Source organism: Terrapene carolina, unplaced genomic scaffold (assembly GCF_002925995.2).
Source record: "Terrapene carolina triunguis isolate 2854851 unplaced genomic scaffold, T_m_triunguis-2.0 Scaffold25, whole genome shotgun sequence".
NCBI classification, from domain to species: Eukaryota; Metazoa; Chordata; order Testudines; family Emydidae; genus Terrapene; species Terrapene triunguis.
Window position 1 is genome coordinate 2273060 of NW_020664376.1, and position 24546 is coordinate 2297605.

General features: G+C 40.8%; 1 protein-coding gene across 1 annotated transcript in view; it reads right to left on the reverse strand.

Annotated features, from left to right (window-relative positions):
* LOC113406293 (P protein-like) overlaps positions 1–24546 on the reverse strand; it is a 346792-nt gene that overhangs the window by 252864 nt on the left and 69382 nt on the right. Inside the window, exons 3-4 of the mRNA XM_026650336.1 lie at positions 2679–2777; positions 1469–1657 (exon numbers count right to left, since the gene is read on the reverse strand). Of these exons, the coding sequence (XP_026506121.1) occupies positions 1469–1657; positions 2679–2777 (288 nt within the window). The remainder of the gene's footprint in view (positions 1–1468; positions 1658–2678; positions 2778–24546) is intronic.

Consider the following 24546-nt stretch of genomic DNA (forward strand, 5'->3'; position numbering starts at 1 on the left):
TGGTTGATTTTTGGCACTTAGTATTACAGGAGCAGTGCTTTTAACAGCTTACAAACCAGAAATGATCAGCCTTTGACTTAACCGTATTTAGCAAGTACAAATTCTGTGCTAGATTCTATCCTGATTTATACCCCCAGAGGAATCCCACTGGACTTCAATGGGCCTGCATGAGGTGCAAATCTGGGAAGAATTTCCCCTTCTGTCTCTAAATTTAATGATTTTGAGCCACATCCTCAGCTAGTAGCTCCATTAATGTCAATGGAGCTATGCTGATTTATACCAGCTGAGGATCTGGCCCTTTATATATATATTCAACAATACGGCAAAATATCTCACAGGAAAATCCACCAAGGAAATATAGTACTTTCCCAAAATGTAAACGTATGTGGTTTTGCAAATGATTAAGTAAAGGAACCAAGCAGGACTGAAACAACATCAAATATTGGCTCAAGCTGCTAATATTGCAAAGAAACAGTGCTGGTACAGTTGTCAGTATTTATCCAAGCTGTGCTAACTGTAGCCAGTACAGTTAGCCTACTCTGCTTATTCAACAACAATGGAGAATAGGGAAAATCCCATGTTATTTAAATATCCCTAATTAGAACTGGAAAATAAACATGAAGCAGTGAGCTAAAACAAAGCACATTGTGTGATTTAGCCAAATAACGTTTTGTAACAGAGTGGCAGACTCTAGGAACTGGCACAGGATGCAGGGCACTTATGTTGAGTAACAAGAGATATTTGAACCCTGTGCAATGCTGCCAGGTGATTACTGCAGGTGCAACTAGAATATAAAAAGAGTGCTGTAGTTTCTAGAAGGGGCAAAGGGAACTAGCGTCTGGAACAAATGGGTTCTGCAGCTAAAATCTAGGAAAAGCCAACACTGACCAATTTTAGGCTTAAGTTCAGGTTGTGTTGATAACATTTAATTTACTAATAAACCCATACCCCAAGAAAGAAGTAAATGTAGACTTTATACAAGGTCTGCCTACTTTAGATAACTGAAGGATGCAGGTCTGTTTTGGCACATTTTGCATTACAGTAACCTATAAAAAGCGATTATGATTATAATAAAAATTTACAAAGATAGTGGTAGTTAAAAACTATGCAAACAAAAATTTATCCAAGCAGCAAAACCTATTGTGGAAGATCTTGTGGTATTATTCACAAAATGAACACAAAAAACTTTAAAAAAGGCATATAGACATATTTTTCCCTTATATAGTATTTAGTTAGAGACCTAAGACAGGTTGCGAGTAATAACAAGGAGCCATAAATCTTAACCAGATTTCACGATGAATTTCAAAGGGTGTTTTGGTTTTGCTTAAAAATTGATGGTACATGACCCAGAATATGGAGTGTTATTTTACTCATTTGCAGAAATGAAATCATTTTCAAGACATCTGCCTTTGGTTATTGACCCTTTCAGAAGTAACAAAAACAAAACAAGCAAGCTCTGGATTCATACCTCATCTTTGATAAATTGAACTTGACATGAAGGTTGTCCAAGAGTTCATATTTCTCAGAGGAAGCAGATCTAGACAAGCTGGCCATTTCACTGCCTAGGTGAGACCTTTGCTCAAATTCTGCAGAGCTGTTATCCCATGAATCATCATCTGTGATAAAATCTGGATTATGAAGAGCCAGACATCGTAACCTACAAAACATTTTTAATAAAAAATGAATAAATGATTTCTCTTAATTTAAAAATATACTGGTTTATATCCTGATTTTGCACATTCTTAACTTTCCTGTGATTGATTTCACTGGGAATACTCATGGTAGTCAAGTTAAGCATGTGCCTAAGAGTTTGCAGAATCAGGACATTAGTGTGATGGCTGGTGGAAGAAATGGTATCTGGCTGAGACTCTAGGAGCTACACAGAGTCAAGTAAATTGTGTGTGTTTAGGAACTGGGCAGTGCAGACAGCTTCTCTGACAAACCTCTGCTTCATGAGAGTGAATCTCTGCCCTGTCAAACCCCATGCATTTGCTGCAGTGAAGAGAACAGCTCCAGTCTGATGACTCATGGAAGGTTGATTGGAGTGCAGCTAGTCTCTGGCCTGGTTCCCCATCTCTGTGGCCTGTGGAAAGGCTAGTGGAGAGGGGAAGAAGTAGGGCTGTGTGAGAGGCACAAGGAGAAGAGTAACTGTGCAAGGGCAGCTAGGGTGTAAGGGAGTCTGTGAAGGGGCAGGAGTTGGAAGGTGCCCAGTCTATATGCATCAATGTTTTGACACATACTTTGGTTCACTGGGGAGTCAATAGAGTACCTCCATGGGGGAAGAACCCTTGATGCGCCAGTGTCTCAGTGCATATAAGAATTGGCTCCTTGGTGCACCAGGGATTGGATTCTGTAGGTACCAACACATCAGCACATCACAAGCTTCCTACAGCACTGCTGTCTCAGCTCCCCAATGCATCAGGAAGCAGCAATATATGAAGAAAATCCTATGCACTGGTATCTACATGACAGTGTCACTCACCCTACAGCCCTCCTCTCATCCTCCTTCACACAACCTACTTCCTCCCTTTTCCTTCCCATTTCCCCATCATATTCCACTAAAGTTCTACTCTGCTCACAACCCCTACTGTCTAGACTGCCTCTCTGCAACCCTACAATCCGAATGTCAGAAGGAATGATGTAAAAGCAATCCTTAATTTGAAATAAAAATAACCCACCCATTGTCCTCAGAGGAAACCTTCAGCAAAGGCGTCTTCTCTGTAAAGCAGTTGTCCTTTGACCTTGCGCTGAATAATTTCGGCAAACCAAAGTGGTACCTTAAAAATAAATAAATAAAACTAAACAGATAAATCAACAGAATTGTTAATTCTCATTTTAACGACCCCCTAAGGCTCTACACAATATTTTATTAGCTAAAAGCATATTTATATAACTAATTAAATATTAACTTATCAAGTGGTTGCTTCCTAAAAAATTGCAGGCAAAATTCTCTCCATTCTTCATTGAGTGCAGTCACCCACTGATTGCATAATTTGTATTGTTCCATGTGCCTAACTTCCACAGAAGTCATTCCACATGTGCAACCAGGGCAGGTATGCAATAAAGATCCACATTGTGAATAAGAGTTCTATACCGCAAATCAGAAAAGAGAATTTTATGCTGCATTTGGACTCAGATTTTTTGGCAAGACCAAAGTGATGCTGGATCAGAGGAAAGAAACCCTTTGAAGAACTGGCTGACACACCTGTCTTCCTCCTTCCATCCACGGCAATCCCCACTTCTCCCCATTCATCAGAGTGGTTGCGAAGTTTTGGGATCATGTTTGATTAGTCATTAACCATGGATAATCAAATAGCATCTGTGGTAAAAAAAAAATGGCTTCCTCCACACCTCCACCTTACTAGTAAACTTTGCCCTGGAAGAGGATCTACCCATAGAAATCCATGCTTTTTCACCTCTAGAATGGATTATTTGAATCACTGTATAGAGAGCCAAGGATGGGAACGATGCAGAGGTTCCAATATGCATCAACCTACCTCTTCATTGTTGCAGGCCACTGTGAACCCATCATCTCTTTGTTCTGATCCCTCCACTAGCTCCCATTCTGCTTCTGTTGCTGACATAAGACCTTGGTCCCGATCTCCAAAACCACAAGTAAGTTAGCACGCAGCTACATCACTGATCACATCTCTATCCATGATCCACTGAGACAGTTGTCACTTTATGCACTGCAAGTAGCCACGTTGAAGTCAGAGGGACTACTCACATTGTGTGAAGTTAAATATGTACATAAGACTTTGCAGGACCTTAGGTGTCCAGTTCAATCTGCCAGATAGTTTCCAATATTTGTTATCATCTGCTAGCTGTGCTATGGCCTATGTGAACTGAAGATGGTGATTTCAGTAGATGGTCTACATCTTACACGCACGCCCCCCTGTAAGCACCTTGTTAGCAATCTCAGAAGAAAGACCAGGAAATGATTGGGCATTGGGACTGAACTACCTGGTCCCTCCAGATCAGGGTTCCAGCACATTGGCAGTGCAGTGTGAGTTTCATTGTCACGGTCTGTTCTGTGAAGAGATGGCTCCATTCTCTAAGGCTGTCAACATGCCATCTTTTTAGGAGCATTTCATTCACATAAAAAAAGTTTAAAGAAAAAAAACTCCATGTTTTTAAGAGCTTGAGCCCTCATTTAACTCAACCACAGTCTAAAAGTATTGTTTCAAACCCTATAGTTTTTACAAAATAAAATCCATAATCATAATAAGAATACTATTGGGATTTATAATTTTAGGCTCATTTAACATTAACAATATCTTCTAACTATGCATTCCTTGCAGAAATTTTCACCGGAAGTTGAAATGTTTAGTTACAATTCTGATGTCAGGATGAAGTTTCTTGTGTTCTGCCAATATTTGACAAGGGCAAATGGGATGACCCAGGTAATTACAAGCACGCCAGCCTGACATTGATCGCAGGCAAAACAATGGAGTGGCTAATACAGCTCGATTAATAAAGAATTAAAGGAGGATAATATAATTAATGCCAATCAACATCAGTTTATGGAAAATAGATCCTGTCAAACTAACTTGATTTTTTTTTTTTTATGAGATTACAAATTTGGTTGGTAAAGGTAATAGTGTTGATGTGATCTACTTAGACTTCTATAAGGCATTTGACTTGGTACTGCTTGACAGACCTTTGATTAAAAAAATAGTATAAAACAAAGTGAACATGACACACATTAAATAGATTAAAAACTGGCTATATGACAGGTCTCCACATCTAATTGTAAATAGGGAATCACTATTGAGTGGGTGTGTTTCTAGTAAAGTCCCACAGGCATTGATTTTTGACCCTACACGATTTAATATTTTTAGCAATGACCTGTGTTACCTAGCAGCTCTGTGTTCCTGGGGAACCAGAGTGCAGTACCCAGCCTGTCTGACTCACAAAAGACATCCCCCGACCCCAGCCTCTGCTTGAACCAAAGCCGATCAGAAGAAAGACAAAAAGCAATGAAAAGGCAGTGGGAGACACACCTAAACCCTTGGGATAAGGATGACAGGATTAAGGAAACTCCCCTCGCCTCATTTGCATCAAAGATGGGACAAGGAGGCATCTCCATTCACATACAGAATGGAGAACAGAGATTCCAAGGCAAGAACTGCATGGAATTCTGGGACCAGAAAATCAGGGAAGCACTGCATGATGGGGGATCTCTGCTCCAGATGTTAATGAAAACCCATGCCTGAACACACCCAGCTCAGTAGTTATTAGACCAATTCTAGTAATAAATCCTTTATTGGTGTCCAAAATAGTGAAGCTCCCTAATTGCATTCTGAGCTCCCTCCAAGGAACACCGCCCATAGACAGGTATGATCAGCTCCCATTGTTTAGCCTGAACAAAACAATTTTGGTATACTCCCATGAGCCATCAGTTTATACATAAACAAATCTAGTATTCTCCCTTGAACCACTGTTGTTTCTCTACAAAAACACCTACCCATGCTCAAGTGTTCTGATGCTGAATCCAAAATATGCATCAGTTCCATTCTCTCTCTCTCTCTCTCCCCCCCTCCCTCCCCCCCTCCCCCGGGTGTCTTTTGGTTTCCTCATTTGCTCTGCAGCAACAGTCCTCATACCTAAGCTAAAAGATCCCTGCAGTGCTCAAAAATCCTGTTTCAGAGTGGTAGCCGTGTTAGTCTGTATCAGCAAAAAGAACGAGGAGTACTTGTGGCACCTTAGAGACTAACACATTTATTTGGGCATAAGCTTTCGTGGGCTAAAACCCACTGCATCGGATGCATGCAGTGGAAAATACAGTAGGAAGATATATATACATACATAGAGAACATGAAAAAATGGGTGTTACCATACCAACTCTAAGGAGACTAATCAATTAAGGTGGGCTATTACCAGCAGGAAAAAAAAAAAAACTTTTGTAGTGATAATCAGGATGGCCCATTTCAAACAGTTGACAAGAAGGTGTGAGTAACAGTAGGGTAAAATTAGCATGGGGAAACAGTTTTTACTTTGTGTAATGACCCATCCACTCCCAGTCTTTATTCAAGCCTAATTTAATGGTGTCCAGTTTGCAAATTAATTCCAATTCTGCAGTTTCTCATTGGAGTCTGTTTTTGAAGTATTAAGTCGCAATTCTCCAACAAAAAAACAGACGCCATTGGGAGGGAATTTGCAGCAGGAAGAAGCAGAGCTCCGTATGAGAACACAAGAGACACACGCAGTACATTGATAGAATTACAGAACTACCCCACCCATAGAGTAACCCTAATAAATAAGCATACCCCAAAGTAACAGACAAAGCTGGTAACAGCTGAAATAAAACATAAAATAATCACTGATGAAGTTTGCAGATGACACAAAGATTGGAGGAATGAAATAATGAAGAGGACAGGTCACTTACATAGAATTATCTGGATCATTTGGTAAGCTGGGCACAAGCAAACAAAATATGCTTTTTAATACAGCCATCTGTAAATCTATACATCTTGGAACAAAGAATGTAGGCCCTATGTACAGGATGGGGGACTCTATCCTGGGAAGCAGTTACTAAAAGTTTTGGAGGTCATGGTGGATAATCAGGTGAACACGAGCTTTAGCTGTAATGCCATAGCCAAAAGAGCTAAGATGATCCTTGGGTACATAAACAGGGGAGTCTCAAGTAGGAGTAGGAAGGTTGTAGTTCCTCTGTATTTGGCACTGGTGTGACTACTGTTAGAATACTGTGTCCAGTTCTGGTGTCCACAATTCAAGAAGACTGGTGATAAATTGGAGAGAGTTCAGAGAAGAGACAGAAGAATGATTAAAGGATTGAAAACATGCCATATAGTGATAGACCAAGGAGCTCAGACTGTTTAGCTTAACAAAAAAAAGAAGGTTGGGGGCTGACTTGATCATAGTCTATAACTGCCTACATAGGAACAAATATTTGATCATGGGCTCTTCAATCTAGCGACAAAGGTATAACAAGATCCAGTGACTGAAAGCTGAAGCTTGACCAAATTCAGACTAAAAATAAGTTGTACATTTTTAACAATGAGACCAATTAAACATTGGAACAACTTACAAAGGGTTGTGATACATTCCCCATCTCTGGGGATTTTAAAATCAAGATTGGATGTTTTTCTAAAAGATCTGGTCTACTTCAAACAGGAATTATTTTGGCAAAGTTGTATGGTCTGAGTTCCGTAGAAAGTCAGTCTAGATGATCACAGTGGTCCCTTCTGCCCATACAATTTATGAATCTATGATCAGGAATTCATAAGCTCATTTTATAATATAATACAAAAAATGATTAACTGCTTCTCCTGTAAAATAGCACACTAGAACTTGGGGCACAATGATAAAGTTCAATCAAAAAGAGTGTGGTGTGAGTTATGTATTGCTAAGGTTTACATGTGGCATTAACAATCTCCACAATGGCACATGCTACCGTGTTATAATAAAGAAATTAAAATCTGAGATTAGTAGCCAGAAAACAGTCTACAAAAGATCCCATTGTCTTTTGCTAATGGTTTATTATCTAGAACTTCTTATCCACACTACTTAGATTAAATTTATTTCTCACTGACCATTCTGCTCCTTTAAAAAATACCACATGGAAATAGGCTTATAACTGGATACTCTGGTAGTAGACATATACAATACATACCTAAAACAGAGACATCTCCTGACTTAGTCCCCAGTCCTACAATTTGATCCACACAGCAGACCCTTACACCCACACATTTTCCCATGAGTTAATGGGGCTGTGTAAAAGAGCAGGAATCCATCAGGAACTGCTGGATCGCAGTCATTTTCATTGTAAGGAATTAGGATACCTCCTCCACAGAATGAGATCCTCCTGCTTTAAACAGTAGATATTTCTATTTAGAAATAAAGGTCCAGATCCTCAGCTGGTGTAAATGGTGTAAACTCCAGTCTAGTGTGGGGCCACTTCTACTCCCATGCAGGTGGACAGGAAGTGGACAAAGCCTTGGTTCCAGCACCACAATGCATCAGCCAGCTCCGCTGAGCAGGTGTGAAGGGGAAAGTAATCTGCACTGTCTTACTTCCCATCCTGGAGAATGAGGGACACAAGGACTGAATTGTAACTCAACGTGCTACATGCTGCTCCTTACTCAGGGCACACAGTAAAACCATCATCTACCCCTAAGTGAGTAACCAGCATACAAGGAAACTGAAAGGGAAAGGGACAGCAGCAAGTGTAACCAAAAGAAGGGTAAAAGCGACGTAAGAAGGTATAGCTACTTCATCTTACAACCTCATATTGGTTACATTAGATCTGATGACCCTACCCTTCTCTCCCTCAACATGTAACATCCTCACTTACTGGTGTGTAAGCTGCATTGTTTAAGTCACCTTTGAATTTCACTCTAGCTTCATGTAACTGCCAAGAAAGAATAACCAATGTGTTGAAACTGGAAATCTTTCTTCAGAACAAAACAGTATTGTTCATGACAATAAAAATGTGGAAAAAGTAAGGGAAACACAAGCATAGAAAGAGCAACAGAAAAACATCAAGCTTGGTGAAATCAGAAGACCCCACTCCCTAATGAGGTTATGGGTCTAATTAGAGTGAGAGAGGTACAAACTATAAAACAAATAAGAGCATAAAGAAACCATAAAGGTGGAAAGTTTCAGAGAGAAAAAATTTAGAGAGGAGAAAAGTTAGAAAATCATCATGAAGGATGATATGGACTAGGCAGCAATAATTACGTGTGAAATTCATGCCAGTATGGAGGTCTAGTACAAGTCCCTCTACACCTCTAAAACCCCCATACAATGGCTGTCTTAGGGGTTGGTCTCACACATACAGCACTGAAGGTTCATTTAGGGTCAAGACAGGCGGTCTGGGAGTGAGCTCTGGGAAGGACCCCTGATCCATGTGTATGCAGATTCATTGACCCTGGTGCCCCTCTTCTTGTGGCCTGTGGCAAACAGGACATTTACAGTGGCCCAAAAACTATCAGCAGCCGTTTAGGTGTATCCCTCCCTACCCACTGGCTAACACTGAGCAACTGTGGCATGGACTAAACAACACTTATTGGGGTGGGGGGAGGGGAAGGAAATCAGTGTGCTGAACTTTAAACCCTGGAGTCAGTTTGCACTTAGAGGGTTATCTTCACAATCGAATGGGCTAGAAACTTAGGGCCAGATCCTCAGCTGTAATGAACTCAGCTGACGTTCAGCACAGGTGAAGAGACAGCAGAGCGGGGTTGAAGGTGTCTGATGAGCACTTCCCCATTCCCACAGTTCTGGGCCAACACACACACACACACACCCCATAACTAAGAGAAGCTGGTAGACATAAAATATAATTAGAGAGAGAGAATACACCATTTTAATTTCAGCTTCATCCAAAACGTAAGGGGACATAAACAACAGATAATACAAATAGAGAAAAACATTTTCATACTTCAAAGACCCTATTACAAGCAATGAAGAGTAAACAACAAATCAATAGCCACGAGGAAAAAAAACACTGACAGTGTCCTTTCCAGTGACTACAAAACACTCTCAATATGGAAAGATCCCTCTCGCATACAGGTTTCAGAAAAGAAAAGTATAGCCTGCCTCAAGTATAACTGTAACTACTGTCAAGTATTCAAGCTTCTCTTCCAGCATTTATTCACAACACATTCACAGTGCAGCTGGGAATGTTGTTATTAATTAAGAGACAAACTGTTCTCCAGACAGAAAATTGTATTCTTAACCCTTTGGCAGCTGCTGAGAACTGAGTACACAGGTTCGGGCTGCGGGGGAGAGGGATGTACCATTTGTTGTGCTTTTGACTGATGGAGAGAAGCCTACTTTTTATGAGCCAGTTCCTGACAACAGAGATCATACTTCATAATCACTGATATTACAAACACACAGTGTCTGGCTGTTTCCATGGGAACCCAGAAAATTGACTGACATGGTCAGTGGAAAGAACTCTCCACCTCACAATTGATGCTACAAGTAATGCAAATGCTGCAAAGTCATTCGGAAGTCTGCAGCAGGAATTTTCAGGGCTGAACCATGCTTTCTCATGGAAAAGCTGATGGGTAGGGTATAGGAGGCAGGGCTCACCCGCAGTCCTGCAGAGCCTGGGGGACCAAATGGGAGGCCAGGCATCTGCGCAGAACCTCTGGTCCCCGCAGCACCCTATCATTATGCCCCCGCCCTAATGTGAGTGAATGAACAATTCTGATTTGGTAGTATTTTACATCTACGTTGCAGAGGTAGTGGAGAATCAAGCCTAGCTGCTCCCTCCTTCCACATCTCATTCTAATTGCTTTGGGGGAAAGGATTCTCTTTCCCTGTCCTCTCCACTGCCCTCTCATGGCCATAAGGAGGGATAAGGAAGAGTAGCTCCCATTTGTTTGTTGAGAACTCCTCATACTACGCTGCATGTATTACAGGATTGCCAACTTTCCAATTTTTCACTACAGCAGGAGTGCTGGAACCTCCCTCCACCTCCTGCTCTTCCCCCGAGGCCCCGCCCCGTTCCGCCTCTTCTCCCAAGGCTCTGTCCCCTGTTTTGCCCCTTCCCTCCAAGGCCCCACTCACTCCTCTCCCACTCTTGCCCCGCACCTGGGCTCCCTCTGCTCAGAAGGGGACTAGTCATCTGCCACTCATGGAGCCAGGGCTGGGAGCTGCAGCCTGACATGAAGCCTACCTGCCTGCCCACCCACAAGATGCAGGTAGGAGACAGCCCTGGTTGAGTGGGGGCTGGCACGGGTTGACAACTCGCACCTCCACCCCCCCTCACCCACTTGCCCCTAAGACAGGGAAAAAGTGGAAGGGCTTGTCCCTCCCACTTTTAAAAGTGATGAGGCAATAGCTCCCTGCCCCTCCCCCTGTTCCAGCACCCCTGCACTACAGCTATGGTCAAAATTGCCTGGGCCACTCAGGCCCCCCCCCCCAAGTATCCTGTCCTGCCCAGCAGCCAGTATCTTGGGGGCAGCGGGGCCCTGTGGAGTTGCCTGGGCTGCTCAGCTCCCCACAGGGATCCTCCTCCACCCAGCGCCCAGCAAGGGGCCAGGCCCCACTCTCTTTCCCTGGTTGCGGCTCCTCCAGGCCTGTGGCAGCAGCCAAGCGAGCCCCACTTAGGGGCTAGGGCAAAGCGGAACCAAAAGCACCTCCAGCCAGGGGGCAGGGCACCCCCTCCTCCCCACGCTCCCCACTCCTGCCCAGCAGCTGCTGCTCTGCCCTGGGCTCCGGGCCCAGTCCTGGAGGGCTGACACCACTGGGCCCGATCCTTTGCCACCCCATTTTTGCACCTCCCCACATCAGCTCTGCGCCTGTGGCAGCTGCCCTCTTTTCCCACCCTAGTTATGGCCCTGGAAAATTGCGGTAACTGGAGTTTTGGTGTCCAGTCAATACTTCTGACCACAGACCGTACAGGTTCCCTTAAAACTGGACTTTCTGGTCCAAAACCAAACACCTGGCAACCTTAATGTATTAGGCAGACTGGGAAACACTGTACACAGTGTTCCTAAGACCAGGCAGAGTGGACATCTTCCAAAGCCCACTGAAGTCATTGGGAGTCTTTCCATTGGTTTCAATTGACTTTGGATCAGGCCTGTGAGAGAAGCTCAAGAATCTCCTCTTAGAACATGCTCCTATCTATCTGAGTTTCTACACTTATGCACCATCAGACATACTGTGGAGCACTCTCCTGCAAAGTCTTTCCTAGACCCAAGGTAAAGTTACGCTGTACTTTCCTTTAAATAATAGGAAAGGGAAAGATTTTGTTCTGGAAATTGCAATGCAAAAAATAGCCAAGTTTTCAAATCTCAGTACACCAAAGCAAAGAATTTGCTGCTAAAAGAAGCTTCTCCTTAAACATATTGACAAAACCAGAGGGAGGAAGTCAGACCACACGTGCTGCTGTTAGCTGACAAACACTGCTAAATTAATCACTAGCGATGGTAGGCACCTAATTATTTAGTCTGACATTGAAAAGAGATTAATCATTCCACACAGTGCAATACATTTCTCTTCCCTATAAGATAACGTATATATTTTAAACACCAGTTAATATAATGCTTCACATGCCGTCTGTTAAGCAGCTGCATTACGTACCAGTAAAATAGGGATTTCTATGACAATGGACAATAATGATAATTTTCACTTCTATGGAAAGGAACCAGCCAGAATTGAAGAAGGGGTGAATTTGCAAGCAAGAATGTCAACGGTTTTGAATAAGACTCCTTGAAAATGACACCAGATAAAACACATTTACAGCAAAACTGCTTCAGAAAAAGTTAGAATGCTTCAGCATATCAGTTATATCTAAGGCCCTCAGAGAAGCCACAGAGGTGGCTTATTAAAAGAAGCATAGAAATACAAAAGAACCAAGATATGTTTTTCTGAATAATAATTGTAAAGTCAATAAAACTTTAAGCAGGACTTATTGGAGGATAAGCCCTGGGGTAGAGAGACAGAAGATACGGTAATTAATCAAGCAAGAATCCAGTGACAAATGCAGGCCTGTTATTCTTTAGTTATACATTCTGAAGCATCTACAAAACCTTTTTCAGAGCACACGTAATTTGACTCAATAGAGAATATTTGTCCTTACACCAAGTCATATGTACTAGAATAATTATTGGTTTGGGGAACTGTGTGATTTTTTAAAATATATTTGTATAATGTAGCCACAATCTATCATGTTATCAAAGTAAAAACTTGGGACCTTTTTTAAAAAAAAGTTAAGTAAATGCTAAACATATTCTTCCATCCATATTCATAAAATCTATTTAATGACTGTGGCTGTGTTGAAAAAATTATGCTGCCCCACCCTACAGCAATTGTTTAAATCAACTGTTGCTCCTTTGATACATCTCATGTCTATCTCTCTATCATGTCTGAGCCACAGTGGTTTCACTTACACCATAGAAAAACTAAACTATTTTGTTGGCAAGATTACCCAGTGTAAAAGCAGTTTGATCAATTGACACGTTAAGAGTCGAGGAAAGAAGTGCCATCTTGACAGCTCACATCTCTAAATGGGCTCCAGACAGTTTTTAATGACCACTTTAAGTATGTCACTAAATCAGCAAATAACCTGTTGACTCTTTAAAAGCATGTACCATTAAGATGTCAAAAAAGTTTAGCAATGAAAGCATTTTTTTATATACTGTGTTGTTTTCTCTTCGGCAATTTGTACGGAGTAATTTCCCTTTATCCAGTAATGACTGGGGTGCCCAAAATGCACAAAGGTGTTGAAGCTGCCAACTGCTGACCAGATATTACAGAAGATATAACCAATCAGAGAATTCCCCATCCAGTAGCTGGACTGTAAATGTACCTTGCACATCACTGCAGCTGAGACTCAAACCAGAATCCCCATGTAAGCCAAAGGAAGAAACAATTGATCAAGAAGGAAGCATCCCCTAGAAAGAAACAATAAGAACTGGGCTGGACTTATCCCAGCTGGAAATCATTCCTTGTGTAACACACACACACACACACACAGCTTGATTCACCTATGTAGGTGCAATTTGCCTTCCAGCACATCACACAAGGGCAGCTGTGCCACTGGAAGCATTTGCCTAAAGTGGGAGAGAGGAAATGGTATCACCCCTTCCCTTCATGGAGCATTCTGCTAGGCAAGGTATCTAATAATAATAAATGGAGATATCCTATCTCCTAGAACTGGAAGGGACCTTGAAAGGTCATTGAGTCCAGCCCCCTGCCTTCACTAGCAGGACCAAGTACTGATTTTGCCCCAGATCCCTAAGGGGACCCCTCAAGGATTGAACTCACAACCCTGGGTTTAGCAGGCCAATGCTCAAACCACTGAGCTATCCCTCCCCCCTAAATCCAGTAACAGCCAGGCAGCTGGATTACTATCATTCTGAAGGCCAGGGATTTGGATGACCAAGCCTGAGATTTTCAGAACTGGAGCCTAGTCTGGATCTGAGTTAGTTATGATTTGGTTTTGTCATAGCACCATGTTGATAGAATAAATGTCCAGCAGGGATCTAGATATCAGCTGCTACCTTTGCTTGAAGCTTATCATATCATCACAAGATTCTTACCTACCATGGCAAGGATCTGTTTTCTCCCTGATGTGAAGGCATGCTTAAACTGCTTATTTAGGAGGTCATCAAGTTCTGGATAAAGAACTGGAATAAGGTGAGGCTGACCTCTCTGAAGAGACACTCCACTGAGGGAGGCTGAGAAGATGGTGTTGAATTCATGAATCTGAACCTGGTCTAATCTGAGTCTGGCTAAGAGGCCTAAATGGACCTTCATTCTTCTTCTGCCCTGTTTGAAACAAGAGAAGAACTTTCAATGAACACAGTACAAAAAAAGCCCACTGTGGAGGGCTGCAAAGCTGGAAAGAAAGTGCAGTTGCAGCTTTTTTTCCTCCACCTACTCCTTCAGCAAAGAAAAATTTAGAGCTCTGGGAAAAGCAGATGCCTGGAGCTGAAGCAGAGCAAGAACTGGGGAAGGGAGGAAGGAGGTGACACATTTTAGAAGCAGTTGGTGCCAACAGTCCAACTGTTGACAACTGCCAATAATTTACAAGTGTGTAAGAGGAAGCAGTTGTGTAGATTGGCAGTAGTCCAAATCCAAAACACACATTTCTGTGCATCAGATACAGATAACCTGTCAAGAGAAGTTATTCCCAAATGCTACACGGCACATTGAAAAATGAATCTGCTTTAAGGAAACATTTTCAGTAACCTTTTAATGCTTGGCTACATATTTAACAACATAACACACTCAAGCAGGGTAACTTTTAAATGCTAGCATCGCCTCTCCTCTGAATTTGCTAAAAGCTTTTAGTTTAACTAAATCTGCTAACATCTTGAATTTATGATAAATTAACATTGATATTCCTCAAAAATATATGATTTTTTCAAAGAATCACACTTCTCAAAGCTAGGAAAGTCATCATGGAATTAATTTTTAATAATTTTACAACTGATGATTCTCTGACATTGATGAAAGCTCAGATACTAGGCTGATGGGCACTAGTACAAAATAGAAAGAAACACAGGTTTGCGGAACAACTGAATGTTGTGAACATCTTCTAAAATATGCTAGCCTTCAGTCATTAAGAAACTGGCAAAACATTATTCTCTCAAACAGGATTAGGAATTAATAATCATGTTAAACCAAACAGACTTAGGGTCCTCACACAATTGTATACCCTGACAAAATGACAGTTTAGTGAATTTCTAGCTTCTGTTCAAAACATTTTTAAAAAGAAAGAAGCAGAAGAAGAAAGGACAGACTAATGAAGCAGAAAAGGTTAGGAAAAGGAGATCAAGAAAAGAAGAAAAGACAGGCAAAGAAATTGCATGTGACTAAGAAAGGAGAAAAATAAGAGAAAGAATAAGGAAAGAATAATTTTAAAAATCAGGATTTTCTAGTTGTGCTACCATGAATGAAGAGCCAAGCTAAGCAGTCAACAATATTTAAAGGCTTCCGAGTACATTTGCTACCACAATGGGAAAAGCAGCGCTTTGAGGCCAGATTGTGGCCTCAGTTACAGCACCACAAATACCAATGGAAGTCAGTGTAATTACTCTGGATTTCCACTGTTGCAACTGAAAGTAGATCTGGCCCTTGGTATTTGAATAGATCTTTCCAATAACTCAAATTGCAGCAGTGCATTTTGAGGAGTGTGACAATCTGAAGGTTGTCAAGAGGGTCTTGCAATGATATAGAGAATAAGATGGAGAATATATTATTGCCCTTATATAAATCAATGGTACACCCACATCTTAAATACTGCATACAGATGTGGTCTCATCTCAAAAAAGATATACTGGCACTAGAAAAGTTTCAGAAAAGGGCAACTAAAATGATTAGGGGGTTGGAACGGGGCCCATATGAGGAGAGATTAAAGAGGTTAGGACTTTTCAGCTTGGAAAAGAGGAGACTAAGGGGGGATATGATAGAGGTATATAAAATCATGAGTGATGTGGAGAAAGTAGATAAAGAAAAGTTATTTACTTATTCCCATAATACAAGAACTAGGGACCACCAAATGAAATTAATGGGCAGCAGGTTTAAAACAAATAAAAGGAAGTTCTTCTTCACACAGCGCACAGTCAACTTGTGGAACTCCTTGCCTGAGGAGATTGTGAAGACTATAACAGCATTTAAAAGAGAACTGGATAAATTCATGGAGGTTAAGTCCATTAATGGCTATTAGCCAGGATGGGTAAGGAATGGTGTCCCTAGCCTCCGTTTGTCAGAGGGTGAAGATGGATGGCAGGAGAGAGATCACTTGATCATTACCTGTTAGGTTCACTCCCTCTGGGACACCTGGCATTGGCCACTGTTGGTAGACAGGATACTGGGCTAGATGGACCTTTGGTCTGACCCAGTATGGCCGTTCTTATGTTCTTTTTTTTTTTTAAGTCAAAAAGGGCTAGATGAGCCATTTAGGCACATCCCTGCACTGCGCATGGTGCAAAGCCATGAAACCTCAGAAGTAGCACCACAGCCATTCTGCCTCACTGAGAAAATGAATCCTGGGAGTTGTTCTAACACACAGGAGAGCATGCAAAGCTACTTCCCTTAAAGAAGATAAGTCTGCGCACACACACCCATGCAGCCAAACAGTTCTGCTGACTGGTATGTAGGAAGGGCATAGCCATGGCTAGCTCTTACATGTACCACCGTAGCTAGGAGGAGGCTTCTTACCGCTCTCCTTCCCTACTGCACTCACACATCATAAGCAGTGAGAAGCTAGCCTTAAGGTATACACTTCCAAGTGCACCAGAGCTGGCCTTTCCTTTTGACAGGTGCAGTTTGTAGCTACATTTTAGCATTTTAAAAATAAATTGCAGGCATACAGCGGATTACTTGTCACTCTAATGATCCGATTTGCAACTGCAATCAGGTACTTAAGAAGTGCAAGATTTATATCTACATTTCAGTTGCAAGACATACAAACGTAGGTGAAAATATTACTGGTGTTAATGGCACCTACAAAATAGAGGCCACTCTTTTGAAATGTTACCCACATAGTTTCTTAAGCATGTATACAAGCTCAAAGGCTGACTGCATTAGGATCAGAATAATGTGAGCACTAGACTTCCTCATATATTACAGGAAGCCTACAAAATAGTAGAACAGAATTATTCCAATAGAACTTGGAATATTAAATTATTTAATATACAAAGACATCTAATGAGCTGACAACATTCATTTTATTTTCAGACTTACATACTCATCTCATTTCTGTTGCATGTCAACTGCCCAAGCCTGAGAGATAAACAGGAATAATTTATGAAAAATCTAAAAGTGAACCCAAAATAGAAACTGTTGTTCTTTCTATAATTTTCAGTTTAGAATTGCTGCCCTGTGTATTCAGGTTCATGGATTTGGACAGAGTATTATTTATACCCGCTGTCTTTGTCCCTTAGGAGATCACCTAGAAACGCATTTCTGAGTTCAAAGTGTAATTATTGTATAGAGTCAAAAAAAATTAGTCACATAGATGACAGTCTTATAGAAAACATGTCAACAATATAAACAGATTCCTTGGTTTTAAAGGATGACTGGCTTTTTTAATTAGAGTAGGAAGTGAAGCAGAGGGTGGAAGCTGGCAGGAAAAGTCCAACTCTCCCCTCACATCCTTATCAAAAGAAAAAGATACAATAATTCAAAACCATCATTCACGGGGCGGGATACAAAAACACAACTAAGATAAGCATCATTTTAAAAACTAGCTGTAGTTGCAACATTTCTTTAATTTACTTTTAAAAATTGTAACATTAGTTGTTACAGTTTCTTGTGGCCATATTCCTTCTCCCTCCCTCCACATGGTACTACAATCTGTGATCACCACTCGCTATATAGTATCCCAATTATACTGTAAGTTTGTTGGGGCTGGTGACCTTTTCTTTTGTTATTGTAGAACACCATGCACAACTATGTTACTGTAGTATTAGAAAAATGTGAACTCAACAACCTTAGGCCATATTTACTAAAGATGCTGGCTTTCAGAGTTATTAAACTATAACTTAGGCAATGTGCTTCAAGGCATATTCCCATAGGTGCTGGAACTAGGGGTGTGGCAGCAGCCCCTGGCTTGAAGTGGTTTCCCTCATATACAGGGTTTACAGTTTGGCTCAATGGCTCTCAGCGCCCCCACTATACAAATTGTTCCAGCACCTCTGCATATTCCTTCTACTTTTAAAGGCCTCAGCAGGGAGCAGTGATGGGAAAACCACAGTCTAGGAAGGAGTTATCTAACCTATGTTAATACACTTAGCTATTCAACTCAGGTTCCTGATGCAGCGTCAACAGAAGATGAATTTGAAACACGAGATCAGAGTACATAAACTCAATTGACTAGGATCTAAAAAACATCAAGGATAACAAATTATAGAAACTGATGAACATCTTAAGATTTTTGTTTGTTTGTTGAACATTCACAAGAGTTAGGCACTCCAAGTTTTCACTTGTCCAGAAAGTAGACAGACAAAAGAGGAGAAGAATTCTAACACTACTTCAGCTTTTACAAATCTTCTTCACAATTCCCTGTGTAACAACAAGTTCCTACACATCCAAAAGTCAACCATAATAAAAGCAAAAGTCCAGGGTTTGAAGGGGGAAATCCCCTCCTCAATAGGTAGATGATTTTGCCTTGGCAACATAGTATCACATTTCTATCCATCACATTTCAGGATATCAATCAGGCATTTCTTTGCCCCCCAGTTGCACAGATGCTAGATTCTCTCAACACAGGCATGCACTGTGTTCCGCTAAGCCTTGTATAGAACTACATTTTAGTTACCCTCTAGTCTCATAAAAACTGTTTTTTGTTCCATCTCACTCTTGAAATGACAAACTTTTTGACATTCCTCTGCAAGACTATATACATGAAGTGTGATTTATATTGAGGACAGCCCTCCCATACCTAAATTTGAGCTGGATTCACACTTCCCAATCAGTGAGCCTGGGATATCATTAACCTCTGGTAACAGCAGAGATGCACTTCTCAGATTTTTTATGGTACTTTCCCCCAAACAAATAATTACTGATGATTTACAGTAAAATTACCTTTCATAGGGACTCTGCTCAATCTCCACAGAGACAAGTCTCCCTTGTGCAACATGCAAGCTGTGGCCTTCTGATTCCAGTGAGGTTACAAATAAAAAAACCTCACTCAATGCTGCAATGAGGACTTGCCTAGATGAACTGGTAGTGTGTAGCAGGCTAGTTTGCTGCAGATTTACACCCCAGTGTGCCACATACAAACTGTCCATGTGGACCCTGCTATCACGCACTAAAAGTTGCCTAGTGCACTTTAATCTACTCCAGTTAATATGCAGCAGGCTACTGCATTCTAGATTTGCCCCAGAGCTTGCTATGCATTAACTATTTGCCTAGCAAGCCTCAACCTTCCAGCCATGCCAGGCCAAGGGTCATAAAAAAGACTAAGTTATGATTCCTGAAGAAAGACTCTGACTCCAGGGAAAAGGCATAAAGTCTTCTAAAGAGAAACATTAGAAATGGAGGAGAAGTGATTTCCTTAAGTTTCATCTTGGAATATAAAGATACCGTATTGAATAAGATAGTTAGGTCAAAATGGAGGGGAATCATGTGAGAAAAAGCCCAGACATGAACAATTGCTATTAATTATTATTAGGGCTGTTGATTAATCACAGTTAACTCATGCGATTAACTCAAAAAAATAATTGCAATTTTAAAAATTAATCGCGATTAATCTAAATTTTAATCACACTGTTAAACAATAGAATACCAATTTAAATTTATTAAATATTTTGGATATTTTTCTACATTTTCGTATATATTGTATTCTGTGTTGTAATTGAGATCAAAGTGTATATTTTTATTAAAAATATTTGCACTGTAAAAATGATAAACAAAAGAAATAGTATTTTTCAATTCACCTCATACAAGTACTGTAGTGCAATCTCTTTGTCGTGAAAGTGCAACTTACAAATGTAGATTTTTGTTACATAACTGCACTCAAAAATGAAACAATATAAAACTTCAGAGCCTACAAGTCCACTCAGTCCTACTTCTTGTTCAGCCAGTCGCTAAGACAAACAACTTTGTTTACATTTACAGGAGATAATGCTGCCCTATTATTTACAGTGTCGCCAGAAAGTGAGAACAAGCATTTGCATAGCACTTTTGTAGCCAGCATTGCAAGGTATTTATGTGCCAGATATGCTAGACATTCGTATGCCCCTTCATGCTTCAGCCACCATTCCAGAGGACATGCTTCCATGCTGATGACGCTCGTTAAAAAAATAATGTGTTAATTAAATTTGTGACTGAACTCCTTGGAGGAGAATTGTATGTCCCCTTCTCTGTTTTACCCACATTCTGCCAATATTTCAATGTTAAAGCAGTCTCAGATGATGACCCAGCACATGTTATTCATTGTAAGAACATTTTCACTGCAGATTTCACAAAACGCAAAGAAGGTACCAATGTGAGATTTCTAAAGATAGCTACAGCACGCGATCCAAGGTTTAAGAATCTGAAGTGCCATCCAAAATCTGAGTGGGACGAGGTGTGGAGCATGCTTTCAGAAGTCTTAAAAGAGCAACACTCCAATGCAGAAACTACAGAACCTGAACCACCAAAAAAGAAAATCAACCTTCTGCTGGTGGCATCTGACTCAGATAATGAAAATGAACATGTGTTGGTCCGCACTGCTTTGGATTCTTATTGACCAGAACCCATCATCAGCATGGACGCATGTCCCCTGGAATGGTGGTGGAAGCAGGAAGGGACATCTGAATCTTTAGCGCATCTGGCACATAAATAGCTTGCGACGTCGGCTACAACACTGCCATGAGAATGCCTGTTCTCACTTTCAGGTGACATTGTAAACAAGAAGCTGTCAGCATTATCTCCTCAAAATGTAAACAAACTTGTTTGCCTGAGTGATTGGCTGAACAAGAAGTAGGACTGAGTGGACTTGCAGGCTCTAAAGTTTTCCATTGTTTTGTTTTTGAATGCAGTTTTTTTTTTACAAAATTCTACATTTGTAAGTTCAACTTTCATGCACTACAGTACTTGTATTAGGTAAATTGAAAAATACTATTTATTTTTTTTACAGTGTAAAAACTTGTAATCTAAATATAAAGTGAGCACTGTACACTTTGTATTCTGTGTTTTAATTGAATTCAATATATTTGAAAATGTAGAAAACATCCAAAAATATTTAAATAAATGGTATTCTATTATTAACAGTGTGATTAAACATGCGATTAATGGCAATTAATTTTTTAATCGTGCGATTAATCGCGATTAATTTTTTTAATCGCTTGACAGTCCTAATTATTATTATTATTTGTACTGTAGTAGTGCCAAGAAGCCCCAATTGAGATCAGAGCCCTGTTGTGCTGTGCAATGTACATACACATGAGAAAGGACAGCCTCTGCCCCACCAGTGTTACAATAAAACAAAACTTCTGTACATTAATAGTAGTTTAGTCAAACAAGGCCTATCCAGGGAACATCTGCTGTCCCCCCGGCCATGCCGGGGCAGGGAGACCAAGTGAGACGCGCCACAGTTAAAAATGTCAGAGGTTTGCTGCTTACTAAGCAAGGGGATTCCATGACAAGAGATCTGCAGAAACGTATGACAGTGCAAGCTCATTTATAATTTTTTTCTACTAATGTGGCAGAAGGCTGCAGCCTGCTGAACAAAGAATAGAAAGACACTGAACGGAGCAGCAGATTCTCACACTGCAATACATTACAGCAGCCTGCAGATTGGGGTATGTTGAGAAGAAGCAGAATTAATACTAAAAATCTCTTCTATTGGGCCCATCATGAAAGAGGCACAGTAGGGCACAGTAATAGCTTGGACAGAGCAGTTTAGTGGAATATACATTTTACAAGAACAAATACCATACCATAATTTTATATTTAAAAAAGAAAAAGAAGAAAAACTTTCCAGGCAATCGGGGGAGGGATAGCTCAGTGGTTTGAGCATTGGCCTGCTAAACCCAGCGTTGTGAGTTCAATCCTTGAGGGGGCCACTTAGGGATCTGGGGCAAAATCAGTACTTGGTCCTGCTACTGAAGGCAGAGGGCTGGACTCAATGACCTTTCAAGGTCCCTTCCAGTTCTAGGAGATAAATTATAAAAATAAATTAATGGAGATATCCTATTTTATACAGTGCCTGAACAACCTAGTTAGTCTATAAGTCAACCAGCATTTCATAGTGTTTTGAAAGCATTTTAAACAGGAATTGTATCAAAAGCCTGGCCCTTAGTATGTGTTGAATCAGACAGTTACACAGTTACCTGGTTGTAAACTCCTAAGCATCAAAAAGGTTCAATGATCTTAAGTCAATAACACCTCAGAAGGGAGTATAATATGTATTTCATATTGCCTTCCGAAAACAGAGCACAAATTAGACCACTGTTTAGCAACAAAGCATATCCCTCCTAGATCGATCGCATAAAACAATCAGTTCAAACTAGTACAGAGATGAACACCACCACTGGACTGACAGAGTTGGGCAGGAAATTGTTTTCCCATCCTGCACAAATCTGAGACCTGGGGTCAAATCCCTGCTCTGCCTAATCAAGTCCTGGGTTTCCCAAATCAGCCAGAGCAAGGACTTAAACCCAGGCCTCCCACATCACAGTTGAGTAACATTGGCTATTCTATGGTGGGTATCGGTCACTCTCTCCTGTTGGAGCTGTTCCACTTTGTATCAGTAATTAAATATTCATTGGCCCATAGAGCAAGACAGACTCTATAGCCCAGCGGTTATGGCACTCATCTGGGATGTGGGAGACCTGAGTTCAAGGGACTGATTTGGAGATCTCAGAACCCATTCAGACATTTGAACCCAGGTAACTTGCATGAGTGCTCCACTCACCAGGCTATTCTAGAGTGGGGCTCTGGTTTTGACCAGAAATTACATCCTGAACTATCAAATCTTTTCTCACAAAAGTTTTGTCAAAACTGATCCTTTCTTGCAATAAGTTTTGGTTTAGATGAATCAGCATTTTCCAACAGAAAACTGACTCATCGAAAAATTCCTGACTGGCTGTACTGACAAAGAGCTCTTTAAAATGTGCTTCCAGGCCAATGGGCTGAAGGAGATATTCCAATAGAGTGTGCTATGGCAGTCAGGTTGGGGGATGCTCTGGCAACAGGAACTGGAGGGAGAGAGCTGACTGGATGCTCTACACAGAAGAGCAACAGTGTAATATAAGAAGAAGAAAAAAGTATCCGGATACAAAACAAAAGAAGTTCCCCAGATTAACATAATTAGGCATTGAACTCATGAGTTGTTATACATGGGTGGTCACTTGCATTTCTGAGAGCCACAATAAAGTCAGTAAGGCTCCGCACAGTCACAGGGGACCCCCCCCCCACACCCGCACACACCTTACAGGTTATGAAATATAAAAAAAACTAGTTTAAAATAAAGAAAAGGTAACTAAGAGAAACATTTTATAAAAATAAAATGCAAGGCATATCCACACAAAAAAAATTCATTTTTATTACTTTAAGATATATATTATAAGGCAGTCAAGTAAGATCAGTGAAGGTACTAAATCTACAAGAATTGCTGCCCCCCACCCCCAAGAGCATTAGCAAAATCACAGGCAAGAAAAAAAAATGTTCTTATGCACATTAAATGGATGAGTATTATTGCCACATGTTGAAAGACCAGGCTATGCAACAACAGAAAAGCACTAAACTGAGTAACAAAACTAAAGGACTGTTAGTTAAGGGTGAGATTTTCTAAAGCATCAGATAGTTAGAAGCACAAATCCCACTGTGCTCCTCACTTCCTTAGGAGCTTTTGCAAATCCCATTGTTAATTGTTATTCATTTATTTATATAGGGCTTGATCCTGCTTCCATTGAAGTCAATGGAAAAACACGCTAATTTCTATGGGGAAAGGATTGGGCTCATTGTGAGCCTTGCTGCTATTAATGAAGGAGTGGTTGTCACAGGAGTTGGGGTGCAATTCAGACCAGTCAGAGGTTGCATTACCTCATTCCCTGTAACCCTGAGAGCTTCACAATGCCTTGCTACTGTAGCTCCCAGCCTGGGATGCTCACAGTCAGCAACAAGCATGCAGATCACACCCTGAGCATTTGTGTGCTACGCAGTTAGCCTTGGTTCAGCACCTTTACCCCAGAAGCCTGACTACAGCCCCACGGTGGCTTCCATCAGCCTTGTTACAACTATCAAGGTGACCCCAACACACTCCCAGTCCTGAATTTTCCCCAAACCATGTTCTGTACAATGTCCAGCCCTCTCCTGGGCAGCTCAGAAAAATAATATGGTTCATTTGTTCCTCTATCTAGAGAGATAAAAATACATCACAACTTATTAACGAAACTGGGGGAAATACACCCTTCCATTTAAACACAGCAGAGTTGGTTTACATTAATAGTAAAACAAGCTTATTTACAAAAGCAGATAGGTTAAGTAATGGCAAGTAAAAGGAATAAAGTTAAGAGAGTTACAAGCCAATACAAGTGAACACACCCATGTAAAAGTCTTGCACCTAATTTAGCAAGAAACAGGCTTTGTTCAAGATGGTCTGTCACCTATATTCAGTTTCCAGATATTTCA